This window comes from Diabrotica virgifera, chromosome 4 (genome assembly GCF_917563875.1).
Source record: "Diabrotica virgifera virgifera chromosome 4, PGI_DIABVI_V3a".
NCBI classification, from domain to species: domain Eukaryota; kingdom Metazoa; phylum Arthropoda; class Insecta; order Coleoptera; family Chrysomelidae; genus Diabrotica; species Diabrotica virgifera.
The window spans coordinates 49,813,679-49,836,477 of NC_065446.1; the positions used below are offsets into that span (position 1 = coordinate 49,813,679).

Consider the following 22,799-nt stretch of genomic DNA (forward strand, 5'->3'; position numbering starts at 1 on the left):
AAAACCTCATATTCAACTGTGCTTAACAATGCTTCTTCAATTCAATTTCCTTCAAAGCTGCAAGCAATTTTATTTAATTCGCTACCTGATACTAAAATAGAAGAGTACTTAATAGCACTTGGTGAAGTTGTTCATCCACGGAATATTTTATTTTCATCAAGGCTATCAAATAACAGAATATGTATTTATCTCTCCAGCGAATCCCTGGTGGAAAAATTTATGTCCGGTCCAGCAGAAATAACAATTAAAGGCGAAAATCTAAAAGCACGAAAATTGATAACTCCAAACGAAAGACTGTTACTATCGGGTGTTTGCCCTTCTATTCCACATATTCTAATAGAGAATGAGTTAACCAAATTCGGTCTTAAATTAATGTCACCTTTAACCTTCCTTAGAATCGGTAGTCAACTTCCAGAATTTCAACACGTCCTCAGTTTTAGAAGACAAACTTATATTCAACCACTTGCAGATATAGACCTTCCCTCTTCTTTCTTAATGACATATGATCAAACTTCGTATCGCATATATTTAAGTTTAGATAAACCTTCATGTTTTATCTGTAAGAACACAGGTCACATTGCAGCAAATTGTTCAAATCATAATCAACAAAACGATTCCTCTCATATCCAACACCAACCGCAACAACAAATACAACAACAACCAATACAACAACAACCAATGCAACAACAACCAATACAACAACAACCAATACAACAACAACCAATACAACAACAACAACCAATACAACAACAACCAATACAACAACAACCACAAGAATCCCCCAAGTCTATTCCATCACCCCTAGAAATGGAACCAAATCATCCAGTCGGTAATTCTAATGCCGAACCTTCACTTAACCAACAAACAGATACTAATTTAATGCCCCCCGTATTAATTATGGAAACTAATTGTATATCTAAGGATCAGTCAACGACCAATAAGAGAACAATTTCGGAAATTAATACTACTCCATCTCCCACTGAAGAATTAAATAAAGAATTTAAAGTACCAACACAAACCAAAAAGAAACAAAAAAAGCAAACTGAATCTACCAGATCAATTCAGGAAATAATGATGCCAACAAAAACAGTATTTCACGATACGTCAAATAATTTTAACTTAACATATGAACAAACACTTGACTTTTTTGAAAATTATACTAGCTCGACTGATCCCATTAGTTTATTACAAACATACACAACGGATATACCCAATTTTATTTACATGTTAACAACAATTAAGCCATATTTTACAGAAAAAAGCATGAAAACCAAATGCACTAAATTAATAAACAAAATCGAAAAAATGCTAGACGATCCCGCTTATCAAGATAGTGATTGTTCGACAAATTCAGCTCCAGAAATAAACTAAAATCTTCGAACCGATACTACAAACTCCTCCGCCCTGGACCTTTCCTCCCGCAATATGTGATCTAACTCTTTCTAAATACAATAAGCTTGATACCCCTTATGTAACAATTAATCAATCTTTTCTCAACATACTTGCTTCTTTCCCAGATCATTGTTATATTTATACAGATTCATCTAAGACTGCTGATGGTGTGGGATCGGCAGTTGTAGATTCAAACAATATATTACAATTTAAATTATCTTCCACTTGCAGTATTTACTCTGGAGAACTATATTCAATTATGCAAGCCCTCATTCACATTCGTACTCAAAAAATTCAAAAATCTGTCATAATTACCGACTCTCTCAGTGCATTACATACGATAGAACAGTTATATACAAGTAATCCTATAAGTATTTTAATAAAAGAACAATTACATTTACTGAAGAACACGATGCAGCAAGTAAGCTTTATATGGGTTCCATCACACATTGGACTTCAAGGAAACGAAAAAGCAGATTTCCATGCCAGAGAAGCAATACACAGTGCGTCTTCAGTGTTAGTGAACTTAGTGCCTGTTTCCGATTACAAACCATTCCTTAAAGAAAAAGTGTTAAACAAATGGGAAAACGAATGGAATCTTTCACAATCATCTCTACACACAATAAAGCCCTCAATTGAACCTTGGTGTGAGATAGACCTAAATCGCCAGCTGTTTGTGAAGCTAAATCGTTTACGCATAGGGCATAGCAGACTTACTCACAGCTACCTAATCTCCAAGTCAAATCGCCCTATTTGTGACCTGTGTAATTGCGACATCAATGTAACACATATATTAATAGAGTGTCCTAAATATCTTAATGAAAGACAAAAACACTCCATACCTCTCAATATAAAAGCAGCCTTAGGATCACACTGTAAGCTTACGCATTTGTTTAATTATTTGAAAGACATTAATGTTTTAAACAAACTATAACCACTGTTAACATTTTATAAACCCCATTCTTAATTTGTAAATTATGATATTGTTACCTAAATGTGAACTTATGTAATACCTAATCAAAATGCTATTAGATTTAAGTAACCATGTATCAATGACAGTACAGCTAATAACCCAAAGTGGTTGATGCTGATAATAAAAAAAAAAAAAAAAAAAAAAAAAAAAACATGATTAGTTAAAAATATTGTTGTGTTTGCTTTCATTCCAAACTTTAATAGTTCATTTCTAAGATTAGGACAAGACGAACACACACCTTGAGAGACTGAGCTAAGCTAAGGGTGTAGCGATGGGTATCTTAGATGATTGAGGTAATATTTTCGAATATTATTTCAATTAGCTGGGAAAGTCCATCGCCTTTTTTCGTTTCAATGAACCAGTAAGTCTGTCGCTGCGGTCTGCCGTTGTGTTCAGAATCGAACCTTTATACCTCTTTATGACTAAAAGAATTATTAAAAAAATCATTTATAAAAGGTGTGCTTAAAAAGAATCCTTTTGGGCTACATCCCAGAAAGTTTTCGGAATGAAAATTCCATCTTCAGAGCTGCTACAAGGTGTACACGGTGAAACCACTAAAAATATATGGGTAAAAATCCTTTAAATGTTATAAAACATATATTTTAATCTTACATTTTTAGTGGCTTTAAGCATTAGCTTTATGGCATGTCACATATCATACAGCATGTCATATATCATGTGGCTTTAAGCTTGTAGCAGCACCTGAAGATAGAATTGATGTTGTTCTGAAGCTATTTTCTTGTGGCTTTTGTCCAACGGCATCCGATTTGGACGTCGAAACGTTAATAAAATCATTTGTTTAGTAAAATTGTGGCATATTTCACATTAAAAATAGTTAATGGAATTGATATTCCAAAAACGATCTGGGATGTAATCTGAAAGTGTTCTTGTTAAAAACCCTTTCATAAAGGATTTTTTTAATAAAAATTTTTGTGATTTATGGTAGACAGCCAACTACAGGAAATTAATTTTCTTGTGGATTTTTTCCTTATGATTTATTCAACAACATTAAAACAATAAACGATTAGTTAAGTAAGATTATAGTATATTATTTTTGTCAGATATCGTAATATTTTCTGACGACAATGCCACACTTCTGATGAATATAAGCGGAGAAAAATTTAATTTGGTCTATTATCAGTTACCTCTGTAAAATTTATGTTTATATAATTTGCATCTTGCATATTTAAACTTGTAATACAGTTAAAGCTTTATAAAAACATACATATTTCATAGATAAGAAGGGTGTAGGCCCCTTAGGCTAGATAATAAAAGATGCCATTAATGAGACGTATTTAGTTAAATTCTCGATCATGTAAAATTACTGGAGCTACTAAGGTCCAACCATACAATCCTAGACAGAGCCAGCTGGAAATTGTTTTCACCCACATGGAGGCAGGATTGTAGTGAAGTTTATCCAGATTGGAGTTTGGACTAAAAACAAAAAGAATGTCAATATTTTATAATTTAAATCGTTTTCTATAAGATTTGTTTCAACATCATAATCGTTGGGCTAAAAAGTTCGTAGGCTAACATAGAAAAAAAAATTGTTTTAATAAAATTTGATTTTATTATTCAATATGTAAAAACTTCGTTTGTATAATGGTATAAAAAGTTTATTGAAAAACTATTAAAAAGTCATCCAAAAGGATTCGCAAAACGTTTTCGATCTAGATCAGATCATCTTCAGTGCCTAAAACGAAGTATTTCCACGTTAGAATGAATACAAAAGGTTAACATTATGACTAGTTAAAGAACAAAGGTGGATAATAGTTACGTTCTGCTTAGTATATGAAACTAGCAACCTTATAGAATAGGTGACATCGAGAAATATGATTTACATTTCGAAAAACTGGTGTTAGTAGCGACTCTAAGTCGATGTTAAAAGATGCATTTAAAAGTGCTCAAAGGGCAACATGATTCAATGCTCGATGATAACGTGTGGTTCTTGCCAGTTCAATGGACACAGACCAACAAGAGTATAGGAGATGACAATCTGTTTATCAGACCGAAGTTACATGACAAGACAGGTAGTCAATTTTTGGTTATGAGTTTAAAAATATTGTAGTTTATGAATTTAAATTATTAGTTAAGCTGAATGGGTGGTAATAACTGTATTAAAGTGGAATTTGAACTATAATAAATTAGATTCTATTGTAAAAGTCTAAAAGGCAACTCTCTGTTACAGAAAGAACTGTTATTATTGCTATGTTAATAAAAATATTATTCATAATAAAGTCAATGACGTAATTGATGACAGTTTAAAAAAAAAGACGAAAGTTTTATTTAGGTTCAGATAAAAAGAGAAATGAAAAATGCTTGAATGTAAACAACTTATAGACGGAAAATATAAAATACATAGTAATGTTGTAAAAGATGAAAGGAGTAATGTAGGTTGCCAATATTGAGGTTGTAATGGTTAACAAATGAAGAGAAAATTTATAAATTTAGCTGATTATTTGAATCAGTTAACTAATAATTTGAAATCTACAGATGGTACTGGAGTGAACAGACTGAATTGGGTGAAAAATATATTACTGTAAAAGTTTTATAACAGAGAGAGCGGTTTAGCAAAAACAAGTTAAAAAACAAGTAGTGGTAGTTGCCTGATATGGTAGTATTGAAAAAATATAATTTAATTAAATTACTGAAAGGATAGTAGGTATATATTTACTGAAGATGATCTAACAGATGATAAAATGTTAGGGATGGGACAGTGAAAGTCTTTTTATACCATTATACAACCGAAGTTTTTAGTTGTTTTGTATGATACATATTTATAGTCTACAATTTTGTGAAAGTGCACGAACTCCTCACTTTATATACAGGGTGTCCCGGAAAATAGTGCGTTCCTTAAAGGTATAGGTAGAAGGCACCATGTAGAACAAAAAACTCTTATAACATTTTTTTCTAAATGCAACCGTTTGACCAAAAAATTAAAATACATTTTGGTATGCAAATTTAAATCTGACAACTATGTGCGGTACGCAAATTTAAGCATAGACAGTCCCATGTAAATAGATAGAAGACAGATAGTAAACAGATAGTTTTAAAGAATACTGTTTAGTGTCAATGCCGAAAATGTTTTCGAATCGTGAGTGTATTACCTATTATGTTATTACGTTGATTATTTATGGCAGATCACTAAATGGAGAGGCATACTATAATTAATTTCTTTCAAAATGTTTTGCCGGTATTTCTCGTCGTATGAATGGTGTTTGTGAAAGGTTACTTGAAACATCTATTCGGTATAATAATTATTTTCAAGTAAGTACAACTTAGTTATTTCAGTTCACAAGTAAACAAATTACTGAGACATTATCTGGTGTATTTAAGTTCCACTGTAAACTATTAAAACTATGTAATTCAGTTAAAGCCCTCAGCAATACTCAGCATTCAACACATTTAAACCTGACTAAATACATAATACTAGTTCAGTTAAAAGATGTGTTTTTATGTTAAAAGATGCGTAATTCGTTTAAAAGTATGCAATAGGTATTTGAATACATTTCAAAAGAAAATAATTTTAGTAAACAAATAGTAAATACATAAGTATTACCTACTATTAGGTTGGATTATTTTAAATACTGTAAATCACAATCACAAACGAGTTCTTATTATCTGTTATTATTCCGTAGTGTGTACGATGTTGCCAGTTTATTAAAATTGCCAAACATTAAAATACAGGTATATGGAAAACAATGTAATCTTTTTTTGGAAACGGTTAACTTTAGAAAAAAATGGTATATAACTTTTTTGTTCCAAATTGTGTATTCTCTCCATACCTTAAAGGAACGCACTCTTTTCCGGGACACCCTGTATATATTATTTTGATATTTATATAAATATCAAAATAACGGATATAGTTCTTCCAATATATCTTGCACATGCATGAAATTATTCAAAAATTTAGAATTACTTTTAAAATTATTCAGAATTACTTTTTATACTAGTTCCCTTTTTCACTCACAGAAAGTAGTACCGGTAAATTAAACTGTCTCTGATACCTTGTTTACTATAAATTTTGACGTTTATCATTTTCAGTGTCAGTGACATTATCGCATTTGTTGTGTTTATTGGAATTTATAACTTATATTGTGTTAAATATATTATAACATAGTTAAATATAAATGTCCAATATAACTTTTTAAAATACGCCCAACGTTCACCGATAATAGCCATTTCCTAATTATTACATTGACAGTGCCTACATATCAATGATATAACATATTGACGTAAGTTTCTCTTAATGTTTTGATTTAAATGTTGAATGGGATGCATATGCGAGTTCATTGTGAATGAAATAAAATAGGGACGACGTCTCTCTTTTATTTCATTCGTTTTGATTTAACTTGTTTGCAAATGAATAATGACGTTTGTGGCAAAGATATAACGGAAAAACTATACAAGATCTACCAGTCTGTCACTGTTTCCTGTGGTATGTGGTTGTGACTTTTGCTCTTCGTTATTTACTCTAGCAACTTTTTTAATTTCAATTTCTAGAACCTTTATTTTGGTTGAACGAAATATTTTCATTAAGAGGATCGGAACGTATTTTCGGCTGCAATGCTATTCAAATGGGGATTCATTTTTTTCAAATCCTGAGAAAACTAATAAGTATTTTGGAAAAATTTAAACGCAGAATGAAAGATTACGTTATTAGCGAGGGCCGAAAGTCCCTGAGAACTTCTACAATGTTTATTTTAATAAGTTACAGGGGTGAAAAAACTAAGAGAAAATTTAGTGTGATTTTTAAATTCAAATATCTCATTCAAAATAAACTTTTTATTTATTCTAAGGGACTTTCGGCCCTCGGTAATAATTTAGTCTTTCATTCTGCGTTTAAATTTTTCAAAAATATTTATTGGTTTTTTCAGGATTTGAAAAAAATGAACACAATGCCGTGGTAATATTTTCCAAATCTGTCTTTGTCTTACAACGCACTCAACCGAATATAATATTGTCAGCATATATTGTCAGTCAGACACTGACAATCAGTGACAATTTTAAATATTTGACATTGCATCGGGAATATTTTGAGAAATTGATTAAATATTATTGATATATAGTGTATTTGATAAATAATTGATTTAAGACGTGAACTTAATAAAAAGTTATTTATTGTGTATTATTTGTGAAAGATCCAAGCAGAGAATACATCAGATATATCCTGTGATCCAAGTATTTTGTTGTTAGAGATGTTCAAAATTGTAAGCGTTCCAAAATAACAACATATTATTAAAAAATCACTTTAACACTTTTCCTGTTTTCTCGATTGATTATTAGTTTTTGTTGTACAAATAAATTATTACAATCACTGAAAACATAGTTAGTGAAAAAATTATCACATTTATTAACTGAATTAATAATTTGCAATTATAAAAATAACAGTTATCCAAGAACATTCAAAAGCCATCTCTTTAAATTAATTATGACATTTTCAAGTAGAATGACATTCTAGTAATGTTTACATATCCACACCAGTGTGAATTTTACTACACGTAATTTGCCGTGTAAAGACAGAAAAAGTAGGGATACACGTAAAATATTTGCGAATTAGTACCCATAGCCTTAATATCATAAGCCTTTCTTCATGAGAAATAGTTTTCTCATGATTGTATCGGTTCTTTCAATATGTTCAAGATAACTATAAAGCTCTTCGAAGGTGCCTGTGAACATTCTACAGTAATTGAATATCTTCTGAAGAACCGTCTGCTTTAGATTAATTCATTATCGATGTATAGTATTGTCCAATTAATAATATGCCCAATGTAATCGGATGCATCCACAGTGATCATTTTCCACGACGCGACGTTTACTTGACGCCGTAATAGAAGCACTAGAATGCGGTCCTCCCTGTCTGAATCCATCGTTGAACTGAACAAACTGACTATTTTGTTTCTCACTGATTAAATTAAACGCCACACCCTTCCACACGAGCCACTTCGCAGCGTTAGTCGTCCGCGCTATAGAATCGCCTGTCTAAGCCACTTTGTGGAGCCACAAAGTAGCGCTGCATAGTTGCTCGTGTGTTTCTACACTAACGAGTATCTACTCGGTTACAACGCGTACAACACGGTTACCGGACTACTAACGTTAATTACTATACTACATCGTATGAATATTAATCTAAATACTTACTTATACCAGTTGGTCAAAGTCATCATAACGTACAGAGTGGCCAAAGCAAACATGACGTGGAAGAAACTCCAACTGTAAGCCACAGTTTCCTCCTCATTGTCCCACACCTTCTTGTCTCCGCCCTCACCACCATCGTTACCTGCGATAGGAGCATAGGGTTCTTCTCATTTTTTAAACAGCAAGAAAAGAAAAATAATAACTAAATAAAAGAACTTAAAAGTAGCGAATGGCCCTAGGCATTATGTATCTCTGGAGTGTTAAATTGTTTTCTATATAAATAAGGTGCCTAAAAGTCGCAACAATCTAGATTCTTCCAAGTACTTCGTGACGACCGCCTTAATATTTTACTATAGAGAAAAAACCGCCAGGCATATTTAAGCCTCAACAGGGAAATTGTGAAACATATACGAGTAGCAAAGGAGTAATAACTCAACGAGAGGTGCAAAGAGGTAGAACAATTTCAACAAGAACCCAAAAACCGAGAACTACTTCAAAAAATAAAAGAGGTTGCAGGTCTCTGGAAGCCCAAAAGTGTTTCTATAATAGAAGACGAAAATAACGAAATGATAAGAAACCTTAAGAACAAAAACAAATTTGGGAAAGATACCTTCTAGAATTATAACGATCCGACTGATGAGTCACGCTGCAAAAATCCTTATGCGGATCATTCAGAACAGAATTTATAATAAATGCGAAGCATATCTTAGTCAATAAGGATGTAGGAAAATAATTCTGAAGTGACGCTGTTGGTGAAAAGATAAGAAAGTGTAAAGAAAACTTTTCGCTTGCTTTGTTGATTACCAGAAGGCATTCGACAGTATAGGGTACGACAAAGTGATGAAAATTATTATCCGCAATATACAGTGTGTCCACGGTTGGGGTGCCCTAGAGGAAAAACTTTTTTATTTTCGATTTTACCGAAAAATGTCATTCTTGATAAAAAGTTTTGCTTGTTCTAAAACCTCATAAAACGAAATAAAATTCAAGTTTTTCAAATCCTGCTTAATTTTGTAGCCAATTTTATATAAATCCCTATGAAATTTTGCACTAAGTTCGAAATCGTAACAATAATCTAGTGTTGCCAAGATACAATGTAGCTTAGTAACTGTCAACTCTGATAAATAATTTGCGAATTGTCATTTTTTTCGACAATGTTAAGCGTTCAATAAAGAGTTTATCTTGCGATAAATATTGGTTATTAATTATTTAATTATTAAATAATTGGATGGTTCGAGGAGGAAAATCCACAGAAGCGGAAGGGTTGTTCTCATAAGTTATTATTGTTACAATTTCGAACTTAGTGCAAACATTTATAGGGATTTACATAAAATTGGCTACAAAATTAAGCAGGATTTGAAAAACTTGAATTTTATTTCGTTTTATGGGGTTTTAGAATAAGCAAAACTTTATATCAAGAATGACATTTTTCGCTAAAATTGAAAATAAAAAGTTTTTCCTCTTGGGCACCCCATCCGTGGACACACTGTATATGGTATCATAATGGGTGTGTTAGGCTTAGGCTTAGACTCACTGCTAACTAAAGATAACAGTCTCAGTGAAGAAATTAAAAGAAGAATTGTGCTCGCCAATAGGTGTTACTATGGCTTAAGAAGACAGATAGCCTCAAAAATACCTCGAAAAATTAAATTGACTGTTTACAAAATACTAATAAGACCAGTGCTAACAAATGATTCAGAAACTGGGTCACTTACACAGAATGGCCAAGAACTGCTCAAACAAGCAAAAAATCCTAATATATGGAGGGATAAAAGAACAAGGTTTGTGGCGCAGGCATTAAAACTTGGAGTTGTATAGAAGTTTTGGAGAACCTGACGTTGTAAAATCCATTAAGGAGAATGGAGCCTTAGATGAATAAAGCATGTAATCGGGGGAGAGGAAGATGCCATAGTCAGAAAAATTTTTGAACGAAGACGACCGATAGAACAACAAGCAAGAGGAAGACCGAGACTTAGGTACCAAGACAACTTACAGAATGATGTAAAATCTATTGGAATTAGAGCATCGAAAAGAGTTGCCAGAGACAGAGGCGAATGGAGGATTGTTCTGAAGAAGGCTTTAGCTCATAAAGAGCTGTAACGCCACTGATGATGATGGGTGTGTTGTTTGCATTGCAAATGACAATACCAACTTTGTCCAAATGGCAATAACCTAAACGACACTATTAGTCCAAGAGGCAGCGCTGAAAAATTTCTCTTCGGTCGGCCCCAATGAATGTACAATGTTATTCACTATATTTTGACCCCTCTAAACTGCTTTATTTACAGAATTAGAAAAAAATGTAAAATACAAAAGTTAATCGATTTTTTAATTATGATTTTTTTACATATATATCGTACTAGTGACGTCATCATGATGTAATCAACAATTTTTTTAATGAGAATAGGGGTCGTATGCTAGCTCATTTGAAAGGTTATTCAATTCCCTATTCAGTAATATAAACATTAACATGATTTTTTATACAGTGTCCAAAAAAAATTTTTTTAATTAAATTAATTGTTTAATTTTGGACACCCTTTGTATACATAATGATCTTAATGTTTATATTACTGCATAGAGAATTGAATAAACTTTCAAATGAGCTAGCACACGACCCCTATTCTCATTAACCTTCCGATGACCAACCTTTTTTTGTTGCACGGATGACCAGGGGGGGGGGGAATGACCCCAGGTCAAAAATGACAATTAACAAAAAGATGATTTAAGTTTTTAATTTAAGTTTTTCGTTTTTTTTTAATTTTATTTTTTTTATGGCAGGACTTTGTGTCATTCAGCCAGTCACAACATGAGTGTTAGTGTCATGTGTAATGTGTATGTTGAGTAAGTGTCTTGTTACTTTGCAAAGTCGTCGTCATTAGCGTAAAACTACTTGGAATTACACATAATAGACGCTATTTTACTAAACATTAACTTCAGAATATATTTTTTATTCGTAAAATATAGGGAATTTTTTTTATTTCAAAATATGAGGATATCTAGAATGATATTCAAATAAAAAAATAATGAGTTAAAAATTGAAAATACTTTTGAATTTATTAAAGAAAAACATACGCTGGGGTCACAATTTCTCCCGCTTGGTCATCCGAAGGTTAAAAAAAAATTGTCGATTACGTCATCACGCCCATATGGATGACGTCACTAGTACGATATATATGTCAAAAAATCATAATTAAAAAATCGAATAACTTTTGTATTTTACATTTTGTTTAATACTGTAAATAAAGCAGTTTAGAGGGGGGGTCAAAATATAGTGAATAACCCTGTACATTCATTGGGGCCGACCGACCGGCTCTGTCCCGTCATACAGTTGACCGACTATAATAACTTTTATTTATATTTAATTTAGTATGTGTCTACTGATTTTTAGCCCTAGTAAATGGAAATAATTACCTTCGTAGGAAAGCAACTTTGATACCCTCTCAGTAACCCCTGTTCTACGTTTCGCTTGACCGACCGCAGTATGCTTCTCTACACAATCACGGTAATCAACAGTGAAAAAACTAGCTTTAGTAAATTCAGAGAGATTTTTCGGCGCAGCCTCTCCGTCTATATGGAACTGGCTGAATTAGTAGTCCATAATGAGTCTCCTATCGGAGTGCTAGAATGGGAGTAGATAAACCCATCAAAAACGGCAGCTCTAGTTTTTGACCGTGGGATCTCAATTCAGCATACAAAACCTTTACGAAATACGAACTGACAGTGAGTGTGCCTACGGCAGCTCTAGTTTTTGACCGTGGGATCTCCATTCAGCATACAAAACCTTTACGAAATACGAACTGACAGTGAGTGTGCCTCTATAAGTAAATAAATACACAATATTATTTTCTAAATTCTACCGAAACTTAGGATTACACCTAGAATAAGTGAATAAACCAGACTACCCAAAACAACACAAATTATTTTTTGTGAGCTATCTTGGAAGTATCTTTCTTTTTGATCAAATTTCAAGTCAATTGAAAAATAATCGGATAAAGGACACCGCACACATCTTATGGAAAATAATATGTCACTCAAATGAAATAACATTTTAATGAATAGATTCGTCCCGAAATTACAATCATTTCATATCATTGCACCAACTCTAAATTTTAATTAGTAACGGCGTTAATTGTAATTAAAGTTTATCGAAATCGCATTTTTGAATTCCATAAAACTGTCATTCATAAAATACACTTTTTTTGGCGGCAATTGAAAATAGCCTACCCATCGTGAGCTTAAGCCGATTAGAGGAAGTACGACTGACCAAATTATACCTACTTTATTATCAATAATAATAAGATAAGCTAAGAGTAAGCCTATGCCCTAATCTCTCAGAAAGATTTATGGTCGATTCGCATTTTACGGAACGTCAACGTCACGTCACAAACCGGCAACATCCCGTCAAAATATTCTGTAGTGTATTTTAAGCAGAGACATGTTAACCGTAGACAAGGCATACTAAGCAAAAAAGCGTAACGCGCGGTAGTCGATCGGTGGTCTATCTATCTCTTTTTACTAAGCGATACCGCTCATATATGACGGACAAAGATGGCTAGACCACTCAAAATGAATACTGACCAATAGCGACCTTGATATCGGCGTTACACACCGATGCATTGAGTGGCATATGACTAGCCTCGTCTACGGTTAACATGTCTCTGATTTTAAGTCAGGATGTTCTCATATGTCGGCACCATCACGAAATGTCCCGCTCTCAGAACGTCAACGTTTCTCTGGAACAATAGGTTGACGTGACGTTTAGTGTGGTTGCCTGTCCATTTCTGCATATTTCTAGTATGTAAATGCGGAAAGTATAAAACCGACCGTGAATCAATTGAATATTTCATTTCATTAGTATCATTCATTGTTCTTTCATTTTGACTTGCTAAGATGTAGCATAATCTTTATTTAATTTTGATCTGTTTGTCCTTTGTCCAGTGTGTGTTATATGTATTTATCAGTTTTAAATTTTTTTTAAAATTTCTTGCCAATGTTGCACTTTGCTGGGATATCTTCCTAATTTGACGAAATGCCCCTGATGATGCTAAGTTAGCGAAAGTATACTTGGGCCAGATTTAATAAACTAGATGCTCGAAACCTGCCTTTTATTCCTATAGATTCCAATTGAATATTTGGCGAGATCATCTCTTCAGTTTGAAGTTTCAACTATACATAGTGCATAAAACTGATCCCGAGACATTCTGAAGTATATATAAAAACAAATTTCGTCATGATCTAGTTCTTTAAACAATGTATGGTACCGACTCCCCTTCTTATTTTCTATTAAGAAACATACTTCGTACCCACAACTTTTTCTTGGGTCCGTTGCTTGCGTGCTCCTCTTCGTCCAGCATTATGCAATGATTGCGAATTTTCCTTTGCTTAATTTGCTCATCGCTTAAATTTTTGTTGTAACTGAACGACGTGACAAATCTTGGTGAACGTTATTACACCACCGCACGACACACGTATAGTGTGAATGAGCGACAGTTTTCACGTATCGTTGTCGGTCCGTGACGTTCCGTAAAATGCGAATCGACCTTTATGGCTTAGCGAATTATAATAGTTATTTATGAAACAGTTCGTGAAGTATGCTTTTTGCAAACGCACGCGATGTTTAGAGCACGAGCGACAAGGGAGCGAGTGCTATACATCGCGCAAGTTCGCAAAAAGTACTTCACGCACAGTTTCATACAATATTTTATCTACGATAAACAAATAAAAAAAGAATGTGTGTGTACTTTGTACGCACGTAAGAAGTTATACTTCTATTATATGATTTCTTAAAAATAAATATACTTTAAACAGTTTCTTTTAATTTTTCTTAAACACCAAACTAATTTTGTGCTTATCGCTTTCAAAAAAAAAAAAAGTATAGGATTGCTCCGGATTCGAACTCAAGACCTCTCGATTTCTGGCCGAATGCTATACCAAATACGCTACGAGGACTGTGTCTGTATCGGTTCGGACGTACCTAATGACAATTCACGGTAACAAACAGACAAGGTGAAGTATAATAAATATACAATAAAATGTTTTAATAATACTCATCTTACTCCTGAGGAAGACAAATCCAAAGACACAAAAGTTATAATAAATATATTTACTAAAAACACTAATATATTCTTTTCACGCCTTTTCTTGCACTGATATATTTATAAACTTCGTCTAATTTACTAACCGTTGCACGTCATCCGCGTCATAGCCTGTGACGTCGCATGATACCAACACGAAATATTTGGCGGTAGGTGTGTTCCTTTTTAGAATCATTTTGCCGAGTACACTGGAATTACAGCCACTAGACATATTTTATTATATACGCGTAGAAATAATATTTTAAGATTTCTATTAATGTTAACCTAAAGAAATACACAATAATATGTTTCATTTAATTTGTATAAATGGATTATAAAGCGTTTTTATGAAGCACATTTGTTCGGAACACACTGTAACTGTAATCGAATGAAGGTGACATTTTAGAATAAATTGGTAACATTTATTTGACAGTTGCGATGATGACACTTCATATTTGTTTATATTCTTTACTATAAGTATCTGTTCTATTATATTTACTGTTGTTATTATTTACTTTACTATAAAAAGATCATCTACTATAAAAATATAAATTTCACCTAATTTTATCACGACTTGGAATAATCGAGGTATCTGATAACTTTTTTAGTTGTTATTGTAGACATACACAAAGACACCTATCGGCTTCTCCCAAGAGTTCGGAGCCGTTTTTTAATAATTAAACAATGCAGTGCAAAAACGCTTGCACTGCAAATCTTAAATGATTATAACTTAATTCTTGTTCTCTATTTCTTAAGTTTTTATTTATTTACATTGAATATTAATTTGTTTTGTTGTATAATCCACGTTTACAATAATTATGTGATCTATTTGATTTAAAATGGATTCAGGATTTTTTTATACTTTGGCAACTATGTCAACTTAGATCTCTGGCGTAGATAATGACGTACAACGGTAAGTAAATTAGACGGACTGTACATAACTTGAAAGATTTAGCAACTAAACGTCATACTGTCTGTGTGCGCATGCGCGCAGAATTATGAAATTTTACTCACAATCGCGCCTAAAGAAGTATAACTTCAAAAACTGTAACTCTTCGTCACTGGAATTCATTTCTATTCTACAATTTTTAGAACTTTGACATTTAAAAATTCTAATTTCTTTCAAACCACAAAACTGTCAAAATTTTTGTTGTAATTTATTGTTCATTATGTCATCACCATGACAACGCAAAAGTTAAGGATATTTGATTATATGAAAGTGTGTCAAAAACAGTGCGAAAAAGTAAATCCCATTTAAAATACATTGTTACTTCACGCACACTTTAAACCCTTCACGCACTGCTATCTATAATGATAGTTTTCACAAACTAAAAACTTATACATAATATTATGACAGAGTAGATAAAATATTTTATCTACTTTATCTCATAATATTATGTATAAGTTTTTAGTTTGTGAAAACTGTCATTATAGATAGCAGTACGTGAAGGATTTAAAGTGTGCATGAAGTAACAATGTATTTTAAATGGGATTTACTTTTTCGCACTGTTTTTTTGGCACACTTTCATATAAATCAAATATCCTTAACTTTCGCGTTGTCATGGTGATGATATGTGAGCAATAAATTACAACAAAAGTTTTGACAGTTTTGTGGTTTGAAAGAAGTTAGAATTTTTAAATGTCAAAGTTCTAAAATTGTAGAATAGAAATGAATTCCAGTGACGAAGAGCTACAGTTTTTTATTTGTTTATCGTAGATAAAATATTGTATGAAACTGTGCGTGAAGTACTTTTTGCAAACTTACGCGATGTATAGAACTCACTCCACTGTCGCTCTTGCTCTAAACATCGCGTGCGTTTGCAAAAAGCATACTTCACGAACTGTTTCATAAATAACTATTTTCTCTCTTTGACACACGTACATTCCCATTTGATTTTAGATTTATTTATATCAATTTACGCTCTTATTATTCAAAATAGAGAGTTAAGACAATTATATGAAATTAGTGTAATTTCAAGACCAATCTATTCATGTAAATTTTATTTCATTTGATTGACATTATATTCTCCGTAAGATGCGTGCGGTGTCCTTTATTATTTATTGCAAATTTAGCTAGTACTGGAATATTTGGTATCTCGTAGGCACATTAATTTGCTCCAATACACTACATAATGAAGTAAAATATGTATAAAGCATATAAATAATAAAAGAGATTAAGACTACATCAGTGAATGTTGTAATACGAAAAACAGAATGATTATTATGTATCGAGAGCAAATACGTTAAAGTAAACGTAAAAAGCAGTTTATAAATTATAAAACATATACCTTCTGCGACATATACCTTTTGTATGACATGTCAGATGAGCAAAGGTAAGAGTATGGAGTCAGTAAAAATTGTAACAGCGAGTGATGAAATAGTGTAAGTAAAATTTGTATTTAATAAAGAAGTGTTGAATGTTGTGTACAGGGCACAAAATATCCATGATATTTATATAAATATCAAAATATCGGATATATATGATATATATCCGATATATATCCAAAATGTGATATTTATATATTTATGATATTTTGAAAAACATTTCAATAGAGAAACTAAATTGACCAAAATAAGACTCTAAATGTAAAATGTAACAGTACAAAAGATATATTTTTACTTTAAATAAAAAATACAAAAATATAACAGTATAAAAGATATATTTATACAAAAATATAAACGTACGTAGTATGTTACATAAACAGAAAACAAAATGATACGAGTATCCAAGTAACAACTAAATTAACTAAAAATTTTGAAAACATTAACTTAAACATATAGGTATTTCAATTTTTCCAAAATAACTTAAAATTCTGAACATTTAAAAAACAAAATCAAAATTTAGAAAATTAATTAAGATGATGGTTCAACATGGGAAGTGTCTGAATCAATACCAGTAAAGCACCCAAGACTTAATTCTGCCTCTTCATTTTCCCTTCTTTCAGTTTCTTGTTCAGGCAATATCCATTCCAAATTGTCATGTTTTTGGTATGAAGAACTGTTTAAATATTTAAACATGAATAGTTTAGCAGCATTTTCGGTTCCTAAATTATTTCGTAATTTGGAATGCAGAAATATGTTTTTATCAGGCCAAGCAGATTCAGCGATTGGAACAGACTTCCATCATAAGAATGAAGATGTTTTTTTTTGAAATTTGGACCATACATGAAAGACGGAAAAGGTTTAGACTTCGAAGTTAGGGATATTACAAACGGAACATAATCTGTGTTGATTGAATTTAAATATTCATAAGCCTGTTCTTTTTGTTCGGCAGTAAGTCTTTCTCCCAAAACGATGGTCGTCCAGTAAGTTTGTCAAAAATGAGTAAAAAAAAATGAGGCGAAAATTAGTACGAAATAAAATACTGATATATATCATGATATATATAATATAAATATCATGATATACAGGGTGATTGATTAGTGTGAGGAAGCTCAGTATATCTGTTATAGTAAAAATTACAAAAAAAAGTTATTAACAAAAATTGTAGGCAGCTTTAAACTCCACATTTTAAAATTAGCTACAATCTTACAGGGTGTTCCATAAGATGGTGGCAGACCAAACTTATGTTTTTTTAAATGGAACGCCCTATATTTTATTTTAAATTTGAAATCTGCTTCACTTCCACATCACAACAATGTAAAGTTTTATTTTGTTATACCGGGTATTTAAAAAGTTATAACCAATATTAGCTGAAAATCGTATCAAGTTTAACTCCCTGTATAATTAAAAAACAGAATAGGAACATTGATCTATTGCAACCATAGTTTTTAAATAATTGTTAAAAATTATAAAACATTTTCGTTTTCATAATATTCGTTAAATCAAATACAGGGTAAGTCAAAATGCAAGTACATTATTTTCTTGGTAATTTTAAATAGAACACCCTGTATTTTATATCACTATCGAAAATTACTAATATCGTACTTCAAATTTTATGAAGTACTCCCTATACCTAAAGTTATCAATTTTCTAGATATTTTTATTTTTCCATCAAAGTATTAATTTGGTAGATATTTTAACGTTTACCAATGATTATTGTGAGTTGGCAATGATTGATTTGTCAGAAACTGACAGTTTGACATTATTGTTTATTAATTCAATATTGGGGTGCACCGTAAATTGGCAACAATTATTATTTAGTAATTGAGTAATTAATTCAAGTTAAATTAGCAATAATGAATTTTACTACTGATGAAATGGTAGATATGATCTGGATTTTGGGGGAATGCAATAAAAATTCATTACTATCAGCTAGAATTTATCCAGAACGGTTTCCAGATAGGCGGCAACCTAGACAAGACACATTTGAAAAATTGAAAGATAGATTTAACCGCACTGGTTCAGTGAATTATGAAAAACATGAACGAACAAAAACTAGTGTGAGAGAGGAAAAGGAAATGAGTGTGCTGATGGCAGTTACAGAAAACCCACACACAAGTATAAGGAGTATTTCCAATGAACAAGAACTTAGTTACTACTCTGTTCAAAACATTCTATCTAAAAACAAGATGCACCCTTATCATATTCAAAAGCACCAAGAATTAAATAATGATGATTTTCAGAAACGTATAGTATTTTGTGAATGGGCCTTAGAAAAAATTAATGAGCAGAGAGATTTTTTTGATTATGTCCTATTTGATGATAAAGCTACATTCCATCGAAACGGTTCTGTTAATAGGCATAACTTTCACTACTATTCAACAAGTAATCCATACCACATAGTAACACATAGTCAAACAAGATGGTCTCTAAATGTGTGGGGAGGTATCGTCGGTAACCATGTAGTAGGACCATATTTTTTTGAAGATAACTTAAATGGTGAGATTTATTTAGATTTTATCGTAAATCAGTTACCGATATTATTAGAAGAGGTTCCACTTAATATACGTGAACCAATGTGGTTTCTACATGACGGTGCTCCTGCGCACCACAACGAATTAGTACGTGGTGAACTTAATGATCAGTTTGGTGAAAGATGGATCGGAAGGGATGGACCGGTAAGGTGGCCCCCAAGGTCACCAGAGTTCAATAAAATGGACTGACTCATTTTTTTGGGGTCACGTTAAGAACGAAGTATATAAAATAACTCCAACAACAAGGGATGATATGAAAAATAAAATCCGGATTGTATTTCAAAATATTTCGTTACAAATGCTTAGTAATGTAAGCAACTCTTTCAATGACCGCTTTCAAGTATGCATAGATGTTTTGGAAGGTCATTTTGAACACCTTACTTAAGTAAGATAAGGTAAAATTACTGTTGTTTTTAATTTTTTTGTGTTGTTACTTTTTTTTTAATTTTCCGTCGGTTAGTTTTTATAAATTTTATTTGAAATAAATTGTTTTCTTTTCTATGTCGTTATTTCGTTACTGAATTAATAAAAAATAATGTCAAACTGTCAGTTTCTGACAAATCAATTATGGCCAACTCACAATAATTATTGGTAAACGTTAAAATATCTACCAAATTAATACTTTGATGGAAAAATAAAAATAGCTAGAAAACTAATAACTTTAGGTATAGGGAGTACTTCATAAAATTTGAAGTACGATATTAGTACTTTTCGATAGTGATATAAAATACAGGGTGTTCTATTTAAAATTACCAAGAAAATAATGTACTTGCATTTTGACTTACCCTGTATTTGATTTAACGAATATTATGAAAACGAATATGTTTTATAAATTTTAACAATTATTAAAAAACTACGGTTTCAACAGATCAATGTTCCTATACTCCTGTTTAATTATACAGGGAGTTAAACTTGATACGATTTTCAGGTAATATTGGCTATAACTTTTTAAGTACCCGGTATAACATAATAAAATTTTACATTGTTGTGATGTGCAAGTGAAGTAGATTTCAAATTTAAAATAAAATACAGGGTGTTCCATTTAAAAAAACATAAGTTTCGTCTGCCGCCATCTTATGGAACACCCTGTAAGATTGTAACTAATTTTAAAATGTGGAGTTTAAAGCTGCCTACAATTTTTGTCAATAACTTTTTTTTGTAATTTTTACTATAACAGATCTACTGAGCTTCCTCACACTAATCAATCACCCTGTATATCACGATATATATCATGATATATATCATGATATATATCATGATATATATCAGTGGATATATATCCTCGCGCCCTGGTTGTGTATGTCTATGTTGCTCAAGTCGAGCTGGGTAAGATTTCTTTCATTCATATACCTAATGGTGTTCCATTAAAAGTACCAAAGTTTCTGGCGACTTCCAGTTTTTCCGGACTTCACAGCAAGCTGTACATGTTTCAGTGTGGATGTAGACCAGTCACAGTTATAAGGAAGTGCAAATTTTTAGAATTCGTGTCCGATTATTTGCGAATATAAATTTAATTTCTGGTTTACGTGAATCGTCCTCTATATAAAGAGAAAAAAGTGATACTATTACCACCGACGACCGCTATAGTTCAATGTACTACAATCATTTGAAGTGAATGTATCACTTTTCACTCATCTTCTGCTTCTCGATGTGCCTATCCGTGACGAATGTTGGTGACTATCATGGCAATCTTTATTTATCTGCAGCAGCGCGGAAAAGCTGAACAGATGTTGTGTTGAACCAGGTTCTTAAGTTCTTCAACCAGGATGTTCTTCTTCCTGGACCTCGCTTTCCAAATATCTTTTCTTACAGGATGGCTTGTAGGAGGGCATATGATGGTACGGGGGTTGCAACCCCCGATGATGGGGTTGATTAAGTTGAAACACTAATTACCGCAATATATTTATTTAAGTCACCATGTACGACAGTAACTAGTTGGTGTAAGGGATGGATAACGTCTCTACTCTAACCACCTCGGTTTCTGAATAATTAATCATCTCTTTCTTTACTTTCTACGTATCTATAAATAAATCGCAATTGTTTGTTATGATTGACCATACTTGAATGTGACCGTGAATTACTAATAGCAGTATAATTGCTGACTTCGGTGTTTTCAAAATGCGTGGCCTAGATTACAAAACCAATGTCACCCATTTACGAAATCCAAACAATGCATGTAAATAATATTTGCTTAAGACTTTAAAAAATTAAATCGATATGGATTAACTCTTATTTTTTGGATGCTAATATAAATCCTTTACAGGCATATCTTGATTAATTTCGCATAATTTGTCCAAAGTATTCTAACTTTCGAGACTTAATGGTGCTCAGAACCTCTCGGTTCTTCTTCATTCTTCTGAGGATCTCCTTATTTGTGACACGACCAGTCCACGGGATTTTAAGAACTCTCCGATATAGCTCTTCGATATATCAATCACATGCTTCTAATCCTCTGCACATATCTTCGTTCAAGGTCCACGATTCAACGCCATAAAAAAGGACAGAGAAGACGTAGCATCACAGCATTCATACTTTTATACTAAGTGAAAGGTTGTGGCTCTTGAAAAAGGCCCCCATACGGTTGAATGTGGATCTAGCTTTTCCAATTGGCGCTCTATCTCTTGGTTGTTGGTCCATTCTTCATTTATTATGTTGCCGAGGTAGTTGTAATGTTGACCGCCTGTAATCTTGTTCTTGCTCATGATCATAAGGTTTGTCTCCTTTACGTTTATATTGAGTTCGTATTGTTAATGACGCGGGACGCCGAAACGCGTCCAACCTGTACTCTGAAATTTTTTAGAAAGTGGTAGACCCGCTCAAATGAAGCAGTTAAGATCATTTTTAAGACTTGTAATCATCTTCCCAAAAGGACGATGTACTGTAGATTATTAGTTTCCTAATAAGACTGAACCGACAGTTTCCTTAGTCTGACGACATCGGACCTACGATGTCGGACCGACCTTGTTAGGTATTGATCTAGGGATCACTTCCGTGCATCAGTTTTACATGATATGAAACTGGAAAACCGGTTCAGCTGTGTTATTGGTAAATTAGATGTTCATTAATTTGTTGGATTTTTGAGACTAGACCGGATATTCATATTACAACATTCACAAAGTCTTCAACAACTAACTTCAAAATTATTGTCCTACCTTCGTTGTCAACTAAATTGTCTGATCCATAGTCTTTTACTGAATAAAAAAATATATATAATTAGAATTTGATTATCAACAATTTAAAATATAAATGAAAAATAGGCAAAACATATTGGTCACTACACAATGCCAAGGATAACCATTCACTAAAAAATGAAAATAGAAAGCAAAATATAATTTAAAAGCATGCGTCACACAACACTAGGTAAAG

The 22,799-nt window shown here is 32.3% G+C and overlaps 1 protein-coding gene across 5 annotated transcripts in view; it reads right to left on the bottom strand.

Annotated features, from left to right (window-relative positions):
• Positions 1-3,329: 3,329 nt before the first annotated feature.
• The window catches only part of LOC114327458 (probable serine incorporator), a 96,716-nt gene continuing 77,246 nt past the window's right edge, over positions 3,330-22,799 (bottom strand). Inside the window, exons 7-9 of one of the 5 annotated variants that reach the window (XM_028276085.2) lie at positions 22,586-22,624; positions 8,507-8,645; positions 3,330-3,799 (exon numbers count right to left, since the gene is read on the bottom strand). In XM_028276085.2, the coding sequence (XP_028131886.1) occupies positions 3,661-3,799; positions 8,507-8,645; positions 22,586-22,624 (317 nt within the window). In that variant the 3' untranslated portion in view covers positions 3,330-3,660. Of the gene's footprint in view, positions 3,800-8,506; positions 8,670-22,585; positions 22,625-22,799 lie in introns of all 5 variants that reach the window. The other 4 variants (XM_028276084.2, XM_028276088.2, XM_028276087.2 and 1 more) reach the window with 4 other exon arrangements.